This window comes from Melanaphis sacchari, unplaced genomic scaffold (genome assembly GCF_002803265.2).
Source record: "Melanaphis sacchari strain LSU unplaced genomic scaffold, SCAv2.0 Contig50_pilon_pilon, whole genome shotgun sequence".
Taxonomy (NCBI): domain Eukaryota; kingdom Metazoa; phylum Arthropoda; class Insecta; order Hemiptera; family Aphididae; genus Melanaphis; species Melanaphis sacchari.
The window spans coordinates 3,244,940-3,266,739 of NW_020271344.1; the positions used below are offsets into that span (position 1 = coordinate 3,244,940).

Consider the following 21,800-nt stretch of genomic DNA (forward strand, 5'->3'; position numbering starts at 1 on the left):
TGATATTTTTTTTAAATAAAAGTGATTTATTAAATTTAAAAAAAACAATGTACATTTTTTTATTTTTTGTCATAGAAATTCTGTTTTTATATAATTTATATTTATGTGATGAGTTAAGGACATCAAATCAAACATAATATGTTAATATGTTTTTATTCAAACATAATAACGGTCTATATGACTATCCACTATAATAAGTAAATTTCATGATACGTTTTTTAATATTTCTATAAAAGTAATTTACTTAACTATTAGAATAAAATACTACTATTAGTAGTAAAAATTGATTCAATTTCGCCGAAAACATTAATTTTTTTATTGTATTAATATTTAATTATTAACTTTTGAGTCAATATCACCTTACCCAAAGGTGGATTTAAGAGGGGGCCAGAGGGGCCTGGTCCCTCCCCTGGCTCATAAGATATGTAAGAATATAACTGTGACGTAAAACTTATAATCACAAATCACGAAAAATTCAGGTTTGGCTCCCCCCCCCCCAAAAAAAAAAAAAAAAAAAAACAAAACAAAATCCTAGGTCCGCCACTGACTTTACCGTAAAATCGTGTGAATATGTTGATAGTATAAAAATAAGTAATACTTGAAGACTAGTCTATTTGTATTAAAAATCTCATTGCATTTATCAAAATTCATAATATACACATTATGTAAGAGTTTAAAGTCCCCACAAATAATTTTTTAAATTAAAACAAAATAATTAGCACAGTTGTTCATCAATTAATTATGTAGGTAATTGCATTCCAAATTTAAACTTCAAATATCTATGAAAAAAATTTCAAATATAGAACATAGGTATCTAAAAAAATTATATCAATACATTGTTAATATTTTTATACAGAAATTATAATAACTTATGTGGGATCAGGTGTTCAATTTTTAAGAATTTTTACCCAGCAAACATATTTATTTATTTTTTGACATTTATGGAAAATAAATAAAAATGTCTATGCTTATAAATAACTCAATAACTCAAAAATATCACCACAAAAAATGATAACACACACAAAAAAAAATACACTTATATTCCCAAGGAATCTAAAACGAATGAAAATTGCACATGAAATTAATTTTTAAAATGCCATATCCAGTATCCACAAGATAATTGCTATCTCTTTTATTAACGATAATTACAACGCTATCTAGTGGTGTATGTTTAATAAAATAAAATTTTGTACCAAGGACAGATTAACATCATACAACAGACATGTCAAACACCCGGCCTTTAACTCATTTTTTATGGCTCACGGCTACCAATATTAATAGACAAAATAAAAAAATTAATAATAAAATATTAATGCCATGTCACAACTATCATAGATTCTTAGAGAATAGTTTATTGGGTATTCATTATTATACTGTCTTAGCTTCTGATAAGCTAACCTTTTTTAATTTAGTTGTATCTGCTGTGTTCGTAAACGAAAAGAAGAAAATTGAAAAATTTATATGAAATATTTATTGTTTTTATTGAATTTTTACGTGCGGCCCACATAGTAATCTGTTCAATATATTTGGCCCACTTGATACTTTGAATTTGACATGCCTGCTATACAAGTAATAAAAATAGATTAACTATTACAAATTATAACAATAACATTTATATTTTATAATATTATTATTTAGAAAATATTTTAATTGTTTTAAGTTATTATAGCTATTTAAACTAATGAATAATAATAATCAATTAAACCATTATATAATTAATCAAATTAACTACAACAAGATAGGCAAGCACCACACAGCACTTTACTATACAATAGAAAAAATTTTATCTACATATAAAAAAACTAAAAAAAAAAATGTTAATTTCTATAAATTGCTTAGAAAGAGTCAAAATATTTTAAAAATTATTTTATACTAAAAAATGTTAAAACATTAAACAATTGAAGTATCTACGGTTATTCATTTTTTAATTATCAAAAACTGGTTAAGCAAAAAATTCCCATTTTTCTTTGATAATTTGTTTGTTTTGTAATGATATTATGCTCACACATCATTGTATATTACATAATCATAAAATTCAAACGAATAAATTAATGGTCAAGTGTTCGCACGCAGATTAAAACCTCATAAACATCCTTTTACCACTGATGAAAGAAACTACTTATATTATATGCTCACAAAGGGATTAACACATGATTTGTGGCAATATGCTACAAAGCGTGTAACCCAGTTTCGTGTGCCGCCAGAGATAAGGGATGGTCCAATGAGGGTCTCTGTCACCTAGGAGAAATCCTATTTCTTTAGAAAACGCGGAGACCTTTGATGGTGCTGCCTGTGACTCTGGCTGGCTTAACTAGATCGCCTTCTCTCATCAGTGCATGAGCACCAGCCAAGCTATCGAGTGCGTGAGCACCGACTAGCTATCAGTGCAGGCGCACCAGACAAGCGAGCAAGAGCTCTACCCAAAAACCACCACACGCCATACACACAAGATTCTGCGAGCAACAGCTGGACTTCTTTTTTATAAGTTAAATCAGAGTTGTTTTTCTTATTTAAATCTTTTATTTTATTTAAAACGGTGTGCTTGATTACATTCTCAAATACAAGACCTCAAGAACCCTCCGAAGAAAAGGAGGAAGGTAATAACATGAGAACAAGTATATTCAATAATTATTAACACCGGATTTACATCCAAGACTTGTGTCTTTTGTATCAGTCTGGGAATATTTTTATTCGCAACTCCAAATATATTTCTAATACCGGACTTACATACAAGGCTTGTGTCCCTTGTGTTTGTCCAACCACTACTTTTTTTCCTATTTTTTTTAGTTTTATATTTTTTTATTCTATCTTATATTTTCTCGTTATTACAGTTTTTCACGATTATTTTGAAAAACATAGGGAATTTTTAATTTTGACTACTTCAAAGCACAAATTATATCTATTTTACTTCAAAAACCACCCTCAAAGTTGAAAACTTAGGCTTTTTTCAACCATTTACTTATCAGTTATCATGTATATAATACAAAAAAAAATAAAAGAAATACTATACATAATAAAATCAATTCATTCTGTAAGTAAGATGTGTCTATTATTATATTTTATTATTTTATTTAAATATACTTTAATCGTAACTCCTATGAGATAATACAATAGACAAGAAATTTGTGTTATCTTCGACGCCGATGTTTTTCCTACGGTTGTATTATGATTGTAACTCATATTTTAACCGCTGTAGCAAACGCTACATTTTTTCCTTGGAAAAAAATAATGAAATACATACAATTCATGATAAAAACGAACGTGTTGTCAACGGGGAATTTAAAGCAAATTAAAACATTCGATTATATCATGCAATAGTATTAGTTTTATATTATACGTAGGTTGTATCCAACGTCCAACGTCCAACGTACATAAGTAGGGAAGTCGCAACTGTGCAAGTAACAAAAATTAGTGGCGACGACAATCACTAATCAGCAACTGAAGATTTAAAAAGAATATTTCAATAAAAAATTCACAATCACCAGTCGTGGTCAGCTGATCGGCTGTTCGCCAAACGCGTCCGTGTACCGCCGCCCACCGGTGCAGTCGTTAAAGCGGCGTTCCCCGTGGAAATGGCCGCCAGTATAAATGTGACTTTCATTTGGTCGTCATGGCTGTTGTTCGTGTCCGTAATCGCTGTTCACGAATTGTAGTTCGCCACGGAGGTGAAGTTTTGCGGTCACTGTTATCCCGTTCACCGCCCTCCACAAAAGGTGATGGAACGCAGTTTTTTCGTCATCGATTCACCCTGACTTCGGTAACACGCAAGACGAACTATAAAATAGATCACGCGGACGGAAAAACAACTGTCGTCAAGTCGAAACGTGTCCTCACGGATACCAGCGATAAAATGACGTAAACGTATGTGGTCATCGGCTAACTACAGCTATGTAATACATTCATTACTCACCTACTATAGTACTATACAACTGCATTAGACGTCATACCATTAATTTTACAAATTAACCGCTTATCCACCAATGCATTATCGATTAGATAAAATGCCCAAAACACCGGGAACTTTAGTATTAAATAATACACGATTTTATTTTACCTGGACGTTTAAAATTTATTATTATTTAATTATTTATAAGTTACGAAGGCTGTATTTGTATAGTTTTGATGTTAGCAACGTTACATTACCGTTTTTGTTTATTTATATTTGTTTTTACTTTTTACCATTTACGGCAGTGTGCACCGCACCACGATCCCGTCACCCGATAACTGTCTCTGGAAGGTAGGTAACCGCGAATAGTGAGAACTGACTAGGGAGTACCATGTATGTCATAAAAAAAAAAGGTACACCTCGAATGACCTAATTACTATTTATTATGTAATAACAATACGTGGTATTACTTGTTACCAATACATTATACAACATTCAACAGAGAAACAGCATTTGCCTAGCTGTGTTTACCTTTAGAATTTCGAATCTCATAAATCTTCCAAATTTTAAAAATATTCGGTTACCTCTTCTCCCCTCGCGATCTCCCCTCTTGATTGGTAGTTGTGCATTTTAAGGCTGCTAAACGGCTACGGTGGCCGATGGATGGGTATGCCACCCACCGACTTTTGAGCATTACCAATTAAATTCCGTTAACACGCGTGACGCGTATTCGATAGTCGAAGGACACGGCCTCCAATCACACGTTACCATTGCAAAATATTTTTCACGATGAAATTTATTTTTAAAACTCGTTTGATATACGGAGTGATTATATTGTGTTCAAAATATTCAGAAACGTTTCTTTATAGACCTCTAGTGTAATATATTAGTATGACACTAAGACAAAGTATAAAATAATATATTGACAACTTACCATAAATATATCATTTGAATAAATTAGGTTTATCCAAATTTTCTTATAATTGAAAATTTGACACTGTTTTAAAACAAATAGATGAATTTCTAACTGAATGACAAATAATGAATAATATATTATATAAGCTATTAATATATACCATACATGGTCAATTAACCAAGTACCTATTTAATGTTTTAAGAAATCAAATATTGCATTGAAAACATTATTTTATAATAGTTAACATTTTTAATTAAAATGCCTATTTGAATCTTTATCTGAAATGTGACTATTTTACAATTTCTAGTCTTTTAGCATTAAAAAAATTAATATTTGTAGGTACCCAATAAAACCTTTATTTATAACCATAGTATGTAACAATATTGTAATTAAATAATTTTATTCCAGCTTTAATTTTTTTCAGGTTTATGGATAATAACGTTAAAATTTATCAATAAAAGAAAATGACTTCAAGGTAATTTACTTATTTATTTTAATTCTGTTAATATTTTTATTTTTTTCTTAATTGATCTTAAATTTTGCAATTGAGGCCATTAGTTATAAGAAGATATGGTAAGTTTGGGTTTGTGTAGGATTTTAGGATTTTTACATGTCATACATATACATGAACGTATTATGAATACGTTCATGTATATGTATGACATGTATTCGTCACTAAAAAACCGAGTGGTCACCCATCAGCTAATAACACCGGCCAATGCTTGACCTCAGAACACCATAGTGACTGAAGCCAACCAACGCACCACATCAGGCCTTAATCTATGTATAATATGATCAACATTATTACAACCTATAAATAATGTATTCATTATCAAATTTTTAAATATTTGTATAGATATTAGATACCATACTATTTTATTTTAAATTTATATTTTTAAAACATTTATCACTTAAAAATTATTATTTTTTACAGATTAGATAGACTGTTTATATTATTAGAAACAGGAAGTAGTTCCGTTACAAGAAAAGCAGCAGCAAATCAACTGGGACAAGTGGTGAGGCTACATCCTCATGAACTTGAACCTTTATTAGAGCGTATATCTACATATTTACGACATTCATCATGGGAAACTCGTATAGCAGCTTCACAAGCTGTTGAAGCTATAATTAAACAAATTCCCCAATGGTGTCCTAGTGGTTTACCTCCCATAAAATTAGGTATGCAGGATGATGTTTGTTGTTAAAATACTTATTTATTTTGATATTAATATAATATTATATTTTATAGAACCTTATAATGATTTACAAGTTGACGAGAAAGAAAATAATGGGAAATTATGTTTTGATACATTTGATTTAACTGCTATTATGAGCTGTTCTGCTTTGATGGCTTCCCCAGATATTGAGCAAGATGATCCAATAACAACAGAAAATGGTAATTACTGATTTTTGCATTTTAATCAAATTTTAATGATGTACATTAGTTATATTGGTATCTTAGTAAGTATCATTGTATCTGATAATTCTTTAATAATCGTTTATCTTATCTATACATGTTTTCAAATCATCATTCATTAAATAATCGATTCTATTTTAATTGCTTATTATTCATATTAATTTTTTAAAATTTGTGTTAGAATATTTAATCTAAACTTCAAAATTACTTTATTAGTCACAATTGTCTAAGATGATTAGATGATTAATTTATTGATAAAATTAATGTATATTTATCATATTATTGTTTTTTTAATTAAATTATTTTTATAATGTTTAATTATAGATAAGTTTATTTTTATATTACATAAAACATTTTGAGAACTAAAGTTGAGCAAATAATTAGGTTTATTTTTTTTGTGTGTTTAATAAGTTAGCAAATTGTAATCATAAACAATCAAAAACAGTTATGATTGCTTCAAATAATAATAAGCCCTACCATGATTAAAGATTTTATAAAAAAAAAATATTTGAGTTTAAAGGAACATAAAATAAAAATACTATTGTATTACAATTATAGCACTGTTTATTTTTTAAAAAATCACCATTTATTACTTTATGAGTTAGGATACAGCCATAATTTATACACTGTTTATGATAAAAAGTAATCTGCAAGGCCTCGAGAATTTTCTATTTGATCTAAAATTATATTCATGGTTTGATTACCAAAAACAAGAAGTTAAAGTTTTTTATTGTGTTATGCTATGAATTCTTTATTTTGGTTTTTTTTTTCATAATATTTTCATGGTAAATTACATTTTAAGAGTGTTTTTTTTTATATATATATATATTGTAGATAACACCTTAAAACGTCATTTCTACAATTGTTTTCTATTAGTTTTATTTTGATGAGCATTGTTTATAACCATTTTCCTTTTTTATCTGCATTATTTAGTATATATTACTGTATAAATGTATGAAATTGGATACCAAATGTTTTTTTCTTCTAGCCCTACCAATAACACATAAATAGGGAATACTTTTTTATTGTTATTTTATTTAAAATCTGAATCATGAATCTTGTTTCAAAAATATCAACTCAATAACATAAACACTTAAAAGTGTACAACAACATAAATATTTTAATACCTTTGTAAATTATTAATAAAGTTAAAATATAATAAAATGTGTAAAGCTATACAAAATTGATTCAAAAATAATATTTAACAAAATATTAAAGTATCTGAGTAGTAATATTATTATTTACATATTTATATCATGACACCAAAAATTGCTTACAGTATCCAACTAAAAAATAATTCAATAACTTTAATGAAGTCAATAGTTAAAAACAATAGTTTATAAACTGTCAACGTATAAGATGAACTTTAAACAGTTTATTAAAGTTCAAATTAAATTTTTTAAGCTTTTTTTGTACGTCCAATCTCTTATACAACATCTTAAATGTATTAAGATCATTATGTAAATACTATAAATAATAATGATGTATTTATTTTATTTTATAGATACAGAAAAAATTATTAAAGATCAACAAAAAATTATTAACAAAACTTTGGGACTTGAAATTATTGGTTCAAATATTATTACATCAGATGATATAATGATTTCATCAATTCCTAGTCAACCCAATTTAAAAGTTAGTATTTAGTTTTTACTAAATAATATATTATATCATGATGATTAAAATTCAGAAATCTATATTTGTATTTATTAACAATCCCGCTATGACCTTGTTAAATAAATTCCACCATATATTTCATACAATATTTTGTACTACATAACAAATACATTTTAAATTTCTTAATTACTATTTTATTATTGAATTGTATTCATTACTTAACATAACAAATTAATACATAGTATTATTGTGTTTCTCGAAGTAAAAACCTTTAATATATTTAAAATTATGTTTAAGTAGTAAATCAGTGGCACAAAAAACGTATTCAAGGTAGTGCATTTACACTATCTAAAATAGGAAATTGGCTATATAATATAGATATAGATGTATCAATGTATGTATAGGGTGTTTCATTAAGAACGCCGGATTTAATTTCGTTATTACTTATTACTTTATTAATATTAAATATTAAGAACAAAAAAATTATATCAGAATGAAGTATACACACTCCGATTTATGTATGGAATATAATATCTGGCATATGTCCACCTCTGCTTCGCTAGCAAGCTTCAGTTTTGGCCACAAAAAAATATCCTTAAGTTCTTCAATGGTTCGCGGTTTTTTTTTTTTTTTAAATATCCTTAAATTCTTCAATGGTTCGTGGTTTATTTTCATAGACGTGAGCTTTAACGTAACCTAGCGTAGAGATAACCGATGATATTTACAAAAAAAAACAGGTCAGCCAACTCGCAATTTAAATCCGGCGTTCTTAATGAAACACCCTATATAAAACAATATTTTATTAATGTTTTATTTGAAATTTTAACCTTAGACCTAAATGGAAATGATATTTTTGAGGGTGTCCAAGTTGGGATAAGCGGTTTAAATTTGTGTTTATCCACTATTGTAGATAATTATATCCAGTTTAATATAATGTCAATAAGGTTATTAATTTTTTATTATATGTTTTTATTTTTTAGAGACAATTGAGTGATGTAGTAAAAATAGATACTGATTTAGATAAAAGTTCCAGAGAAACTAATTGTGATAGACGAAAAGCCCGCCAAATTGAACTGAATAACAAAATAGTGAGATCAGTATCTTTAGATGGTGGTTATACTGAAGCTTCAAATTCATACAAAAAAATTAAATTAATTGATAATAATGAAGAGGTAATCCTAGAATTGTAATATATTAACTAAATGTTAAAAAAAAAAAAAATGATTATTTTTTTTTAAGCATGAAATTGATTTTGCAATTTTTTTTAAACAGTTCAAGTATTGAATTTAATTTTTTTTAATTATTCATAATACAATTTATTAGCTAGCTATCTTTATGCACTTCATTGCCTGTAAAAAAAATGTCAACCCTTATTAAAACTTATTTCATTATTAACTGACTTTTTGAACATTATCAATCTCCGACCCACTATATTGCAATTGCCCACTCATTTTATTACCTACTTAACATTCTTTTTACTCAACTTTTCTTAAAAAATTGTAAAAGTCTTAGCTGACCAGGCAAATATTGCTCATGGTTGTGAGTTTTTACTAAAATCCTTATGAATAAATTGCATTCAGTTTTTCTTCTAATTTTTATTTAAATAAAATCTCATTTAGACTATGTATATAAACATAATAATATATTATATACTTGAACATTTTTTTTTTAAAAATAATTAGCTCAATTGATCCATTTGTTTTCAAGTTATGCACTTATCAACAAACATAATTTATTTTTTATATTTTACTAAGATCAATTATATCAATTTAATTTTAAAAAAATAAGCTAAATTTGTCCATATTTTAGATCAATTTATAATTTATTTTAGTATTTTGACTGCCACATGACAGCTGGTGGTTGTTCAATAGGTATTTGTTAAACACCCAGCATATTTTTCAGTGTTTTCCAAATTTGTATATACAATATATATAAAAAAAAATAATGTATTATAGGTACCTATATCGAAAAAATGATAATAATTCCTGCTATGCCATGATCCTTATTTTGGTGCATTATTATAGCACCACAGAAAAGTTAACAATATAAAACTAATTTCATTTAAAATGCATAAAATTGTACTTACTTATATACTTATATACTTATATATCTCATCTTTTTCTTTTTTTCTTTTTATAAAGGTTGAAAATGATTGGCCTTTTAACGATTTTGTGAGTACTTTACTTAAAGATTTATTCAATACTAAATGGGAAATACGTCATGGTGCTGCAACCGCTATTCGTGAAATTATTAAACACCATGGTCGAGGCGCTGGAAAAGCTTGTAATTTACCTTCAGACCAAGTAAGTATGTTAAATTAATGTTTATGTTTCCATCATTGTAATTTTTAATTTATTTTTAGATGGAAAATCATCATCAAGCATGGTTAGAAGATGTGGGACTAAGACTTTTATGTGTTCTCGCATTGGACCATTTTGGAGATTTTCTTGGTGATCAAGTTGTAGCCCCTGTTAGAGAAACATGTGCTCAAGCTTTAGGTATATACTTTCTTAAGTACTTAATTATTTCAAAAAAAAAAATTAATAACACTAAAATATTATATTAATATAAATTACAGGTTTTGTTGTTAAACTAATGTCAGAAGAAAATGTTTTAAACATAATTCATGTACTGATACAACTTATTCAACACACTGATTGGACAACCAGACATGGTGGGTTATTAGGACTGAAGTATTTACTAATTGTTAGAAAAGTAAGTTATCAAATATTGATACTATTATTGTATTTTACACATTAATTTCTATTTCCTTATAATTAAATTTAAAAAATGTTCATATTTATAACAATGTATGTTCATTATATTACTTGGTAAAGAAATCATTCAGAAACGGGAATTCAATTTCTCATTCAAGTATTTGTTTTTGAAAGAGAAAATTACAAACGTTATTATTAATATTTTTTTTAATTATTTAAAATAAATTATGAATTAAATATTTTTGATTTTTAGCTTCAATCCTAATTGTCTGTTAAAATAAACTAACATACATACATATTAAATATTTATGTATATTCATGATTTATTTAACATTTTATTTTTTCAGGATATTATTGAAAAAATATTACATTTGTCTTTTCCATATATTTCTAAAGCTCTTATGGATACGGTTGATGATGTTAGTGCTGTAGCTGCATCTGCTTTATTACCAATAGTTGATTTTATGATTAAATGTGATGAAAATTGGGCATCTGATGTAATATCTATTTTGTGGCAAATGTTGGCTGTTCAAGATGATTTAACTGCATCTTGTTATAACTTTATGACTTTATTAGCTGCATTGTTTAGTCTTCCAACTGGAAAACTATTAACGTAAGTTAAATAATTATTTTTCTTAATTTATTAATAAAAAAAAACTAATAATTTAGAAATGAACCAATTCTTCATGTTTTACCTCGACTTTGGTCATTTTTAACTCATAATGCAACTCAAGTACGATTAGCTACTATGAAGTCCTTAATGACATTAACTTCAACTCCACAATTATCATATGCTGATAATATTGAAGATATTAAATTACTTCAAGATGCTATGAGGCATATTTTTCAAAGGGCAATGACTGAACCAGATATAGAAATACAACAAATTATAAAAAAAGTATGTTTTCTATTAATTGTTGAACTATTTGGATAATCTTTTAATTATTTAATTTATTTTTAATCTAGGTTTGGACTAATTTAATAATAAACAGTAGCCTGACAGCTCTTTTAAATGCTGCTTGCCCATACATAGGATTGTGGTTGGCAATGACCATGCAATCGGAAAAAATACCTTATGACGCTTCTAGTATTATTCAACATATTCCAACTGGACCTAATAAAGTAATAATTGTATCCCTAATGTGTACCTAAATCCTTAATGTTGTTTTTTCTTAATATAAATAATAGATGTTCTAACTTTACATTGGGTTTTATATTCAAGGTAGATAACGTATCTAGCCTTGCAAATGAGACAAGTATAGATGTCAAATACTATATTGGTGGAAGTGAGGCAATCCCTACTGAACAAAGAGAAAAAAATGCAATTAGAGCAAGACATCTAGGTGCAGAAATGTTGGGTATGTTTCTGATTATCAATAAATTTATAAATAATATTAATATAAATGTAAATTTAATTTTTAGGCTTATTATCTTGTTATATAATAAAACCTGCGCCTAATATTTGTTACACAAATGAAGATGAATCACCTATAACATGCTATACAAAATTATTAATCAGTAATTTGGAATCTAATGTAGCTATGCAACAAAAAATGACTTCTATGGTAATATCAGAATGGTGTAAATTACAAAAATTAGATAGCTTAGCTTCAAAAATATTAGCTGAAAAAGTAACAAACTGTATGAATCGTATGATTTACTACGATGAAATGTCATTTTCAATAACAAAGCTTATACAAGATGCTCATGATTTTCTTTCATCATTGAAACATTATAAATTGACAACTCCAGAACATTTAAACCAGGTAAATTTCAAATAAATATTGATTATGTGTTTTCAAACAGAGGGTCATTGATATTATTGTGGGTTGCCAACAGTTAAATAATTTCCAAAATGGGTCATGTCATAAAAAGTTTATTAACCTTTGATTTAATACATTGTAAAAAAAATGTTCTCTCCCCAAAAATATGTAAAATACCAATACCAATAGTGTGTTTTGCATTGTCACCACACAATTAATAATAGTTATTTCACCTTATTAGTATAAATTATAATTAAATATACAAATATTTTATTCAAGATTGTAACTTTGGAACATATTGAGCTTCTTACTGGACCAGAAACTAAAATATTAATTTCATCACAAAAACTCAAACCAAAAATATTAGATCAACTTGAAGATAGGCGTCTTTCATTGAATCAGGCGCACAAGCACATAAATTCTGAACTCATATCTTTAACCACATCGTAAATAATACATTTTTATACATATATATATATAAACCATTATATTTATAGATTTATATTATTATTCAATTTAGGACTAAAGCATCATTAGCCGGTGCATTAACAATGCTTCAATGTTTACCAGAAAAAATTCGACCTATTGTTAAACCATTAATAGAATCTATCAAAAAAGAATCAAATGAAATGTTACAAGTAATATATTAAATATTTATTTTAATTTAATTAATTAATAATACATTTTTTTAAATATCTATTTTAGCGTTGGTCAGCTGATCATTTAGCTATTTTAATGGATTTATGTACTGATCGTTCATCATGCCCCAACACAACAATAATTAACAACTTATGTTCTTTTTTATGTGTTGATCCAGAATTTACACCTAAAATAGTAAGTCAAATGTCAATACAAAAAGAATTCTATTAAATCTCAGTAACATTGAACTTAAAACTTCTCAATGCTAAATTATGTGTTAAAGTTTGTTTAATGATTTGTATATTTGTTTTTATAACATACTGTTGTACCACTATGCACTAAGACATTTTTATACTACAGAAATATTCTTTACATTTTCTTATATAAATGTTAACACTTAATGGTAATATATAATTTAATTTTTAACCTCACATTGGACGGAATTTCTACTTAAGATAATACTCACAAAATAAATTTAAAAAATATTAAAGATGTAATATCTCTACATTGCTTAGGTAATTTAAAGTAGGTGTTTTGCTAATTTATAGTTATATAACACAGCCAAAACTATATGACAATTCAAATTGCATATAAAATTACAAAACATAATATAGTACTATATACTTTTAAGTTAAATATATTTTTTACTTGAGGGATACAATAAAGTGTAAAAGTTATTTTTATTATTTCTCAATTGACAATTTTTTTACTAACACTTTTCTATTTTCTTACTTACAATTGTCTTAATTTTCAGCAAATTTTCTCACAGCCATAACATTAAATAGTAATACAATATAATATATATTATACGTTTTTCTTACCACTAATCAGTCATTTTATTTTTTTATGTATGAAATATATAATAATATTACTTAAATGAATGAATTGGGCACTAATATTTGTTGTCCCTGCTTTTCACATTTACAGCATAGCAAAAACTACATTTTGTGTATTTTAATATAATCAATATGAAGCGTTAAATATCATAAAAATTAAATTAAACTTAAGTGTATAGTATAATGGTACTTTGTAGTGGTATACAACTTTAATTTTTATATCATAGGTTTAGTTTTATTGTATAAATATCTATACTAGTAGTTTAATTTAATTACCTATTTCCTGGATAAAAAAAGATTACTTATTAGTTATTTTGTATACATCATTCTAAACATGAAACGAATTTCTAATTTGGATTGATTAATGTGCTATCAATGTTTATTGTGTTTAATAAAATCTAGAATTACTTTATATAATATATATTGTTATTAATTTTTGCCTGAGCATCTTAATCTAAAACTTACTATTTTTATTTTATTGCACAATATTTTATGTGATTGGATTTTTACTATACAATGGTTAAATGTATTTACAATTAATATAACTATACTGTTTATTTTAGGGTACTGATGACAGAGTAAAATATCAATTAATTCTCATGCACCAGAAATTATTACAAGTAAAAAAAAATATTTTAATTTACTATTTTAAGTTATTAAATATTCATTAAAGAAATTATTTTATTACAGAATGCAGAAAAGTTATTAATGAAACGTATTGGACAGCGAGGATCAGGAAGACCACCAATACACTGTGATATAAATGTAGAAATTGTGCTAAGCGATACAGATCAGGTTAGTTTTAAATTTCCTAAATTTAAAGTAATACAATGCCATTTAGTTTTAATATCTCTTTAACTGCACAATTGAATCTAAATCTGAAATAGAAATAATAGAATGACTCAATTATCATATCTATGTTTAACACAGAGTTAAATATATTTTTATCTTATAATTTTTAATACATTTCTCTGACTTTTTCTATGTAACCTTATAAAATTCATTAAATATAAATCAATAAGCAATTGTGTAAAAAAAAAAAAAAACTGTTATTTTCTAAAATTATTTAAACATTTTATATTTATTATATGTATTTAAATGTTACAGGAACAAAAACTTATCAACAGTATACAAAAAAGAGGAGCATTATATGCTTTACAAACTATTTGTTCATATTTTAGTGAAAATTTAGAAAGTAAATTGCCAAGACTAATTGAAATAGTTTATAATAGCATAAAAAATATAAAATTCTCCATAAATGATTCAAGTGAGTTTTATAAATAAAAAATAAAAATAAATCGAATATATTGAGCAAAAGTGTAAAAGTAATTTTTTTTGTTCTTTAATTTTAATGTTTTAGATATGAATACCTTGAAAGGAAAAGATGAAGAAGCGCAAGAATTAATTAAAAATTTACAAGTGTTTGAAGTTGTATGTTCAAAAATGCACAAATGTTTTGTTCCAAAGGTATTTATAATTTAACTTAAGTTATTATTAGTATTTAGTTAATCATAGACAATGAACAATATGAACTTATCTGTACATAAGTAAATACTATCAATATTGAAAAATCAAAATTAATAAATTTAGTTTTTCTAAATTTAAATTTGTTTTTGATGTGTTATACAAGTGTAAGACAGAAACAATATGAAGATAATGATATCATCTTAAATATTTTTAACAAATTTATCTATTTATTAAATTATTTTCAACATACTATAAACAAATAAGTTGCTCTAAATTTTGATGTATCATAACATTGATTATAGAATAGACAGATAAGCAATGATATGGAGACATTTTTGGCAACTAAAATTGTATTCATAATAGCTGTTGATATGTAGTATTATATGAATAAATATTATATTATTATTATTATTATTATTATTATTATAGTCAAATAAAAGATAAAACCTAGATTGGTTTGTGACAGTGACTGGAACAACAATGAGCCAATATTTTCTTAGTATCGCTAATCGCTATTGATTATAGAATAGTTTATTCTATAAATCACTTTAATGGATGTGTAAGATTTGATAAATTATTGCACATGAAAAACAATCTTTATTGAAGAATATTTTATATTTTATTTATATAAATTTAATGATTTTTATTTCTATTAGTAGTGCAGTTTTATAAATAAATATTTATATACTTCATATATTTCTATTATTAATTTATAAATCAATATGTCATATAGCAGAATCATATAAATAACACAAATAAGTTTAAACGTTTAATATTTTTAGAATAAATTACTACATAATAATTAAATAACTATTTTTCATTTAAAGTTTTAAACATCCAATTTTTTAAAATTAGAACTTAAAATGCCTACAAAAATATCATTGTGTTTAATATTTGTAAATTATCATAAAACTTATGAGGAACATAGTATTTAATTTTCAAAGTTTTTAATTGTAAAATATAATTTTATGATATTAAAATGAAAATAAAATTAATAAAGTCATATAACCAAAAATATTTGTTGATGATTGTTTATTTTTGAATTATAACAAAAACCAAAATCAATTTTATAAAAAACTAATATTAACTCTCCCCTTCAAATAATAATTAGATCCAATTTTCCACCAGATACCAATAGTAAAGTCAAAAATTGAAATATTTTTATTCCTTTAAAAAGTAAAAACACATTCACATTGTTGTAAAACTATTACATTCATCACTTTTATCAGAATCAAAGTACTTCTAAAATAATATTTAATCTTTAGTAACTCATTAAATCATGTTACTTTAATATTAAATGTATAAAATAATTATTTCTATTTTCTAGCTTTTAGAGTTGTTACCAATTTTCTCCAAACTTCTCATTCATCCGTATTCTGCTGTTAGACATTTAAGTGCCCGCTGTTTAGCTGCATCTGTCGAGTTAGATTCTGTAATTACAATGACAACTATTATAAATGATGTCTTGCCTCTTCTTGATGCTCCTGACAGTGATGTTAAACGAAAAGGAGCTATTGAAGCAGTGGTGTGTATTGTCGACAAATTACAATTTGACATTGTTCCTTACATTGTCTTATTAATCATTCCTCTTTTAGGTAAATTAAATTAATTATATTATACTTATTACTTATTTATTAATAACAAAAAGTTTTATCTTTTGATATTGGTGTTATTATATTAGGTCGATTATGTGATCAAGAAGAAAGTGTTCGTAAAATGTCTTCACAATGCTTTGCAACTCTTATTCAGTTAATGCCACTTGATGGCAGTGTACCCATCCCTCCAAAATTAAGTGATGAAACAAATAAATTAATTCAGTCACAAAGACAATTTTTAGATCAACTTTTTAATCCTAATCAAATAAGTGATTTCAAAGTGCCAATTATGATAAATGCTAAATTAAGATCTTATCAACAGACAGGAGTAAATTGGTTAGCTTTTTTGAATAAATATAAATTACATGGAATTTTATGTGATGATATGGGCTTAGGCAAAACTATACAATCACTATGTATACTTGCTAGTGATCATTACAATAAAAATCAAAAACATAAGGTAATAAATGAACGATTTATTATTTAATTTTATCTTATTGTTATACTAAAAAAATATTTCAGGAAACCGGTAGTTCAGATTCAGTTCCTTTACAATCTATAGTTGTATGTCCTCCTACATTGATTGGACATTGGACTCATGAAGTACAAAAATTTATTCCTAAAAACATATTGAGGCCATTACAATATTCTGGATTACCTGTAGAAAGACAAAAGTACAATAAATATATTATTTTTATTTAGTTATTATTATACAATATATAATTCTAATGCTAATGTATTATATTAAATAAAGTATTCAAGTATATTCTTTTTTTAATAAACTTAAAAATCTTATTTCAGATTAAGAACTTATGCAGATGATTATAATTTATTTATAGTATCTTATGATATTGTACGTAAAGACATAGACTTTTTTTCAAAAATAAAATTCAACTATTGCATATTAGATGAATGTCATATAATAAAAAATGGAAAGACTAAAGCAAGTCAAGCCATTAAACAATTAAAATCAAACCATCGTTTAATATTATCTGGCACTCCAATTCAGAATAGTGTTTTAGAATTATGGTCATTATTTGATTTTTTAATGCCTGGATTTTTGGGAACAGAAAAACAGTTTGCTGCCAAATATAGCAAACCAATTTTAGCAAGTCGTGATGCAAAATGTTCATCAAAGGAACAAGAAACTGGTGAGTAAAATTTTCATTTTTAAAATCAAAGATTTCATGTTGTTTATTTAGGTAATTAATTTTATTATAAAGCAGTATTTAAATAATTTCATTAGCTGTTTAATGAATTATTAGTCAGAAAAATAGTCCTTTAAACTGGATTTAGTGACCTATGATTTGTACATTAAATCAATAAAAAATGTAAACAGCCATCTTTTATTAATTTTTAATATTAAGTACATACAAATGTACCTATTTTATTTCTTATAGACATTAAATTGAATTTATAACTTTTAAATGACTAAGGATTAAAATTTAATTTAAAAAATGCATCTTTTTTTATTACTATTTAAGTATAAGAGAATGCTATCCTCACATTTGGTGTCTCACTCTAACAAACATTAATTTAATGTACAAATCATAGGCCACTAAATTTAGTTTAAAGGACTATTTTGCTGACTATTAATATTACAAATTTAGTAGAACCAATTGTGTGTTGTTAGCATTGATAGTTAGAGTAAATTGACCTATTATTAAAGTCAAAGGTAAGAACATTATTTTTCCTTAAGTGTTGGCTTTTCTGATGTTTTAAATTTTAAGCAAGATATGAGTATTGAAAAAAATACAAGTTAAAAATTTTCATTCATAGCTTAAAAATTAAAATAAGAAAAAAGCCAACATTTAAAGACACTTAACCTTTTACTTAAATATATTGTTTATTAGTAAGATAAAGTCAACACATGTAAGAACATCATATTAAGTAAAAAATTGTACCAACAATAAAATCAAGTTTAATTTTTAAATTTTAATATTGTATAAACTATTGCAGTGACACTTTAACGACTTATAATTAAATAATCATAAATCATCTCTTTCAAGAGAAAACAATGATTGTTTTGAGTAACCTCAGTTACCTTAAAGTTAAACTATCTTCACTCAGAATATTTTTCTTTATAGTGACCTACTCAATGATAAGATACAATTGTCACTATCTGTTCAACATATCAGTTACCAACAGTTAGTTGATAAATTTTTTATTAATATTTTATTTTAATACAATTTTTTAAACAAATGTATACATTGGTCTATCAGAATTTAAAATAAATTGATTTTTAAAATTGATGGTTACATAATAAATATTCATTCCGTAAAATTGTATTTAAAACTATTGATAGACTGATTAAACATTATAGAACCATCAGGTTCATATAGCTATTATCTAAAATTGATGATTTGATCACAAATAATTTTATAAACATATCATTACTAGAATCCATTTAAAATAATATAGTTGATTTTATTATTTATACATTATTTTTAATGAATTGTAAATTTTCATAAAAATACCACTATTAACAAAGAAACATAAGTATAATTTTATCTATCTAAAATCATTAAAAAAAAAAAAAAACCATGCTGTATAAACATGAAATAAGTTATGTATATTTTTATAATATATCAATTCATTTATTAGGTGTTTTAGCAATGGAAGCTTTGCATCGTCAAGTTTTACCATTTGTTTTGCGTAGAATGAAAGAAGACGTTTTAAGTGATTTGCCAGCTAAAATTACTCAGGTAAACAAAAAATTTAAAGTAAAGAAAGGTCTTAAAAATTATATTTTTTGTGTAGGATTACTATTGTGATTTGAGTCCTATCCAACAACAACTTTATGAAGATTTTTCAAAGATACATATACATAAACATTTATCAGATACTGAAACTGATGAAAAATCTCATCCTCCTAATAAAAATAATATTCTTCAAGTTAGTAATTTTGCTATCTTAGACTTATATTTATGAAACAATTTAATATTTATTATTTTTTTTATAGGCGCTACGTTATTTACAAAATGTATGTAATCATCCAAAATTAGTACTTACTCCACAACATCCTCAGTATTCTAAGATAACTAAACAAATTTTAGAATCTAATTCTAGTCTAACTGATATTCAACATGCTGCTAAATTACCAGCTTTAAAGTAGGTAATTAATTTTTTTGTTTGTATATTCTCTATTCTATAAAATATTATTTTAGACAACTTTTAATGGACTGTGGTATTGGATTAGTAAGTAATGATGAAACTGTCATAAGTCAACACAGAGCTCTAATATTTTGTCAACTTAAATCCATGTTAGATATCATTGAAAATGATCTCTTTAAGTGAGTTAAATTTTTTAAATTTATTTAATCATAAAATTATTAAAATAAATGTTGTATATTATTAGGGCCCATATGCCAAATGTAAGTTACCTTCGTCTTGATGGTAGTGTGCCTGTGTCACAACGATATTCACTTGTTAATCGTTTTAATGTTGATCCATCCATTGATACTCTTATAATGACCACTCAAGTGGGAGGATTGGGTCTAAATTTAACTGGAGCAGATACTGTATAATATATTTACTACCTATTTTAAAAATAAACTAATTTACTAAATAAAATAATTATTTACTATAGGTAATTTTTGTAGAACATGATTGGAGTCCTATGAAAGATTTACAAGCAATGGATCGAGCGCATCGTATTGGTCAGAAAAAAGTAGTTAATGTATACCGTTTAATCACAAGATCAACACTAGAAGAAAAAATAATGAAGTATACATTGTGATCAATAAAATAAAATTAAAACCAATGACTAATATATTATTTAATACTTTATGTTTATCATTTTAGCTTTCAAAAGTTTAAACTGAAGACTGCCAACACAGTAATATCTTCTGAAAATTCAAGTCTTCAAACAATGGGAACTGATAAAGTAATGGTCAACTTTTTGTTAGAAAATACTAAAATATATTAATTGACACTCTTTATTTTCCTTAGTTATTAGATTTATTCTCATTGGATGATCCTTCGAAAGAAAAAAATAAAACCAATTCTCCATGTGGTTCTATAAAATCTGTTCTTGAAACTTTGCCAGAACTCTGGGATGCAAAAATTTATGATGATGAATATGATTTAAATGGTTTTATTCAGTCTTTAAACAATGCTTAATCCTATTATGAATTTGATTTTATAATGTTATTTAACGTTATTTTTCTTTTTTTTATAATGATGATAATAATTTATACCTAGTGAAAACAAACCAAAAATTAGGCTTTTAAATTTCTAATTATTGGATGTAACTATAATTATTTAATATCTTAATTGCTTATAGTATTTTATACTCATAATTTAATAAATATTTTGTATTGTAAACATTTTGATTACAAACAATCTTTGTGTACTAATGTAATAAATTCATATTTTACTTTAAAGTAACAAGTGGTGTATAAATTATTTCAATGAAAAAAATTTAACCCATGATAAAAATAGAATATCAAATCAAATGTCTTAATTAAAATTATATATTTTGTTCACCATCATGAGCTCATCAACGATTGCTTTACATTTCTATAACTTTATTTAAAACAAGACATTCATTTTATTTTGAATTCTGAGTAAAACAATGATTGCATTCATTTTACAAAGTATGTGTGTTGTATTTTATTTATTTACACCTTTAATAAAAACTTAAATTTTCAATTTTGAGAGTGATTTCAAGTAGTAAATTAGATCTAGTTGGTACTTAGTGGGGTTAAGAATAAAAAATTCCTAGTACTTTTAATTTTCAAAAATAAAGAAAAACTCAAATTTTATGCAAAATAATTTTTACTTTTTAGTAAAATAAAAATTTAAGTTTTTATTATGTGACAAAAAAGAAATACTTTTAAATACTTAAATTATCACCAAATGTTTATATTAATGTTTTCAATGCTTAGTAAAATGTTCAAATTATTTTAACTGAGCTATTAATATAGCCATATAGGTATATAATCA

The 21,800-nt window shown here is 25.3% G+C and overlaps 1 protein-coding gene across 4 annotated transcripts; it reads left to right on the forward strand.

The window, feature by feature from the left end:
• Positions 1–3,536: 3,536 nt before the first annotated feature.
• On the forward strand, positions 3,537–21,134 carry LOC112599411 (TATA-binding protein-associated factor 172). 4 transcript variants are annotated; one of them, XM_025346315.1, is made up of 33 exons: positions 3,560–3,890; positions 5,227–5,277; positions 5,737–5,981; positions 6,052–6,198; positions 7,724–7,854; positions 8,817–9,008; positions 9,978–10,139; positions 10,199–10,334; positions 10,415–10,551; positions 10,901–11,166; positions 11,223–11,451; positions 11,520–11,675; positions 11,776–11,911; positions 11,976–12,319; positions 12,596–12,762; positions 12,837–12,954; positions 13,022–13,150; positions 14,355–14,411; positions 14,482–14,586; positions 14,899–15,058; positions 15,152–15,258; positions 16,586–16,853; positions 16,940–17,313; positions 17,376–17,527; positions 17,655–18,004; positions 19,458–19,558; positions 19,614–19,748; positions 19,816–19,964; positions 20,021–20,146; positions 20,212–20,374; positions 20,443–20,579; positions 20,658–20,739; positions 20,805–21,134. In XM_025346315.1, exons 2-33 carry the CDS (start codon positions 5,267–5,269, stop codon positions 20,973–20,975), a joined length of 5,343 nt encoding a protein of 1,780 aa, XP_025202100.1. In that variant the 5' UTR covers positions 3,560–3,890; positions 5,227–5,266; the 3' UTR covers positions 20,976–21,134. The 4 variants fall into 4 exon arrangements, with proteins under 4 accessions (XP_025202102.1, XP_025202101.1, XP_025202100.1 ...); XM_025346314.1 differs by having other exon boundaries at positions 3,560–3,861; XM_025346316.1 differs by lacking the exons at positions 20,658–20,739; positions 20,805–21,134 and having other exon boundaries at positions 3,552–3,861; positions 20,456–20,563.
• Positions 21,135–21,800: the final 666 nt, after the last annotated feature.

Coding starts and splice junctions, on each gene's coding strand:
- LOC112599411 (XM_025346315.1), top strand. Junction 10,335..10,414: donor AACATGTGCTCAAGCTTTAG/GTATATACTTTC, acceptor TATAAATTACAG/GTTTTGTTGTTAAACTAATG. Junction 20,740..20,804: donor AAACAATGGGAACTGATAAA/GTAATGGTCAAC, acceptor TATTTTCCTTAG/TTATTAGATTTATTCTCATT.